This window comes from Strongylocentrotus purpuratus, unplaced genomic scaffold (assembly GCF_000002235.5).
Source record: "Strongylocentrotus purpuratus isolate Spur 01 unplaced genomic scaffold, Spur_5.0 spur5_scaffold_13, whole genome shotgun sequence".
Lineage (NCBI taxonomy): Eukaryota > Metazoa > Echinodermata > Echinoidea > Camarodonta > Strongylocentrotidae > Strongylocentrotus > Strongylocentrotus purpuratus.
In genome coordinates, this window is record NW_022145598.1 from 14,954,882 (window position 1) to 14,957,160 (window position 2,279).

The 2,279-nt window shown below is 40.3% G+C and overlaps 1 protein-coding gene across 1 annotated transcript in view; it reads left to right on the forward strand.

Moving 5' to 3' along the window:
- Positions 1 to 207: 207 nt before the first annotated feature.
- LOC574645 (nucleolar protein 4-like) overlaps positions 208 to 2,279 on the forward strand; it is a 14,632-nt gene continuing 12,560 nt past the window's right edge. Inside the window, exons 1-2 of the mRNA XM_030983556.1 lie at positions 208 to 222; positions 610 to 804. Of these exons, the coding sequence (XP_030839416.1) occupies positions 208 to 222; positions 610 to 804 (210 nt within the window). The remainder of the gene's footprint in view (positions 223 to 609; positions 805 to 2,279) is intronic.

Below are 2,279 nucleotides of genomic sequence, written 5' to 3' on the forward strand. Positions count from 1 at the left end.
ATGAATAATGATTACGTATTATTACATTATCACTTGGGTTGAGTATGCGCGTTTGTCGTGTTTGTAAGAGTTTGCACACTGCATGTGAAGTCATTAACAGAAACACAAGTCACATCTTTAAATGGCTTGTATTGAGTAATAGTGAGAGTTACAAAGTTGTCATATAGTAAGCGAATATTCAGAAATACAAAGATAACTGCAAATACGATGCCTTCTCTTTTGGTGAGACTTTGCTGAATAAAATTGACTTGCCGCAGTTAAACAAGACATTCAGATATATTTTGGTTATCATTCATCAACAAATAAAACATGTTGAGCTACCCTTTAACATGTATTTTAGTGATTTTCGTCTTCTTTTCCTCTTCTTCTGCTCCTTCCTTTTCTTGCTTTTCTTTTCCTTCATCATCTTCTTTTTCGTTTTTCTCCTCTTTTTTTTGTGTGTGTTTGCTTGTTCTTCCTCCTGCTTCTTCGTCCTCATGATCATCATCACCACCACCACTATCATCATCATCTTTACTCCCATCTTCTACCCCTCCTTCCCCTTCTTTTTTAACTCGAGAATAAATGAAGAATAACTTGAAACATTTTCTCTGCATTTACTTACTCTAGCCGGCAGCGAACGGGTACGGGTACAGCCTTCTAGCGGCTGCTGCTGCCGCTGCGGCGTCGGGGGAATCGAGTAGAGAGACGCCCGAAGATCTCACAATCAAAGACGAAGACGACGACGACGATGGAGATGATGACAGCGATAAGATGGGCGAGACCGCCCCCGGCGTCGACCCCGAGAGATTGAAGGCATTTAATGTGAGTATCCAATCGAAGGGCTTGGAAGGGGAAGTTTTCAAGACGATCGAAAAGACTTTCGAAAATCAAATCAAATTTCAGTACCCAATTATTGTCTGTCTCATCGAAATTTTGTTCTGAGAAGTATAATAATGTTAATGTAATGTTCGCACATTTACAATAGTTGATGGAAAATGCTATTTTATTGCCATAAGTTGATTTTAAAAAAAAACGTCATTCTTTTCGATCATGATTGTTGTTCTTCTTCAAGCCAGTCACTATGGTCATATATGACTGATTGACTCATTTGTCTTTAAAGATTGTAGTTCATGTTGTTATTTGATTATCTTAAAGCCCCACTGCACTACGTATAGCAACTTGCGACCTCTATATAGCAAACAATGGCTAATCGGTGATCGCTGGTCCGCCATGATCCCCCTTTTGTGTTAATTGAGAGTTGATTTGATGAGTTAACCACCTGTCAGTGACCATGGAGGGAAGTCTAATCCCTCCTGGCCAAACTAGTGTAGACTGGCTTTAATATCCATCATCAGTGGCATAGCATGAGCCTCAGACATTGAGGGGCACTGGTATCATGGGGGTGGCCGGGCAGGGTTTAGTGTGTAGGTGAATTAATGCAAACTAACAAGGCCATTGCGTAATGAAGGTTGTGGAAAAGGGTCCTTTCATTTTATATTAATTTTAGCTTTCCCCTGTCCCTTGCCTCATGCCCTCCCTCTTTTGGGGGTTATTTTTTTTTAAAAACCTTTCCATGGATGGGGGGGGGGGGAGAGACAGGTGCCCTCGTGCCCCTTTGTAGCTACCCACTGCTCTTCACCATAGCAAAGACAATCATGGAAGTTTGATAACTACTGATTGCATTTTAAATATTTTGCCCCAAACTTTAGCATGCTTAAGCCCCACTGTACTGCTTGTAGCTAGTTGCTCCCTCTACATTGAAAACAATGCCTAATCGATGACCATTGGTCCCCCATGATCCTCGTTTTCTTATGTTAATTGAGAGCTGAGTTGATGAGATAGCCAGTCCAATACTTCAATATAGTAATAAATAATCTCTTAAAATTACCCCAATAACTGAAAATCATAGGTATATTTATATTTTCAAGAATCCCTTCAAGAAGGATGTGTCCATACAGTTCGTGGGGAATAACTCAAGTAGTTTATTTTAATTCAGCACCCACATTATATTATTTATTCACAGAAAACGTTTTGGTTGTTTCGGCATGTAGCATTCAATAGGCATAGAGGATATGATATAGACTTACACCCCCCCCCCCTCCCCTCCCCTCCCTCTTCACTATCGAAAGTTTTACCACAACGGTACCACTGCCAGTTAAAAAAAATGATATTGGGTACGTGTTCAGGACCGAGTTACTTCCTTGTATACCGTGCCATTCCAACCGCAATGAACTTCACATATTAATGGTGCATGTGTAGTCCTATCAAAAGCCATAGCTATCAATAGATATATCTAT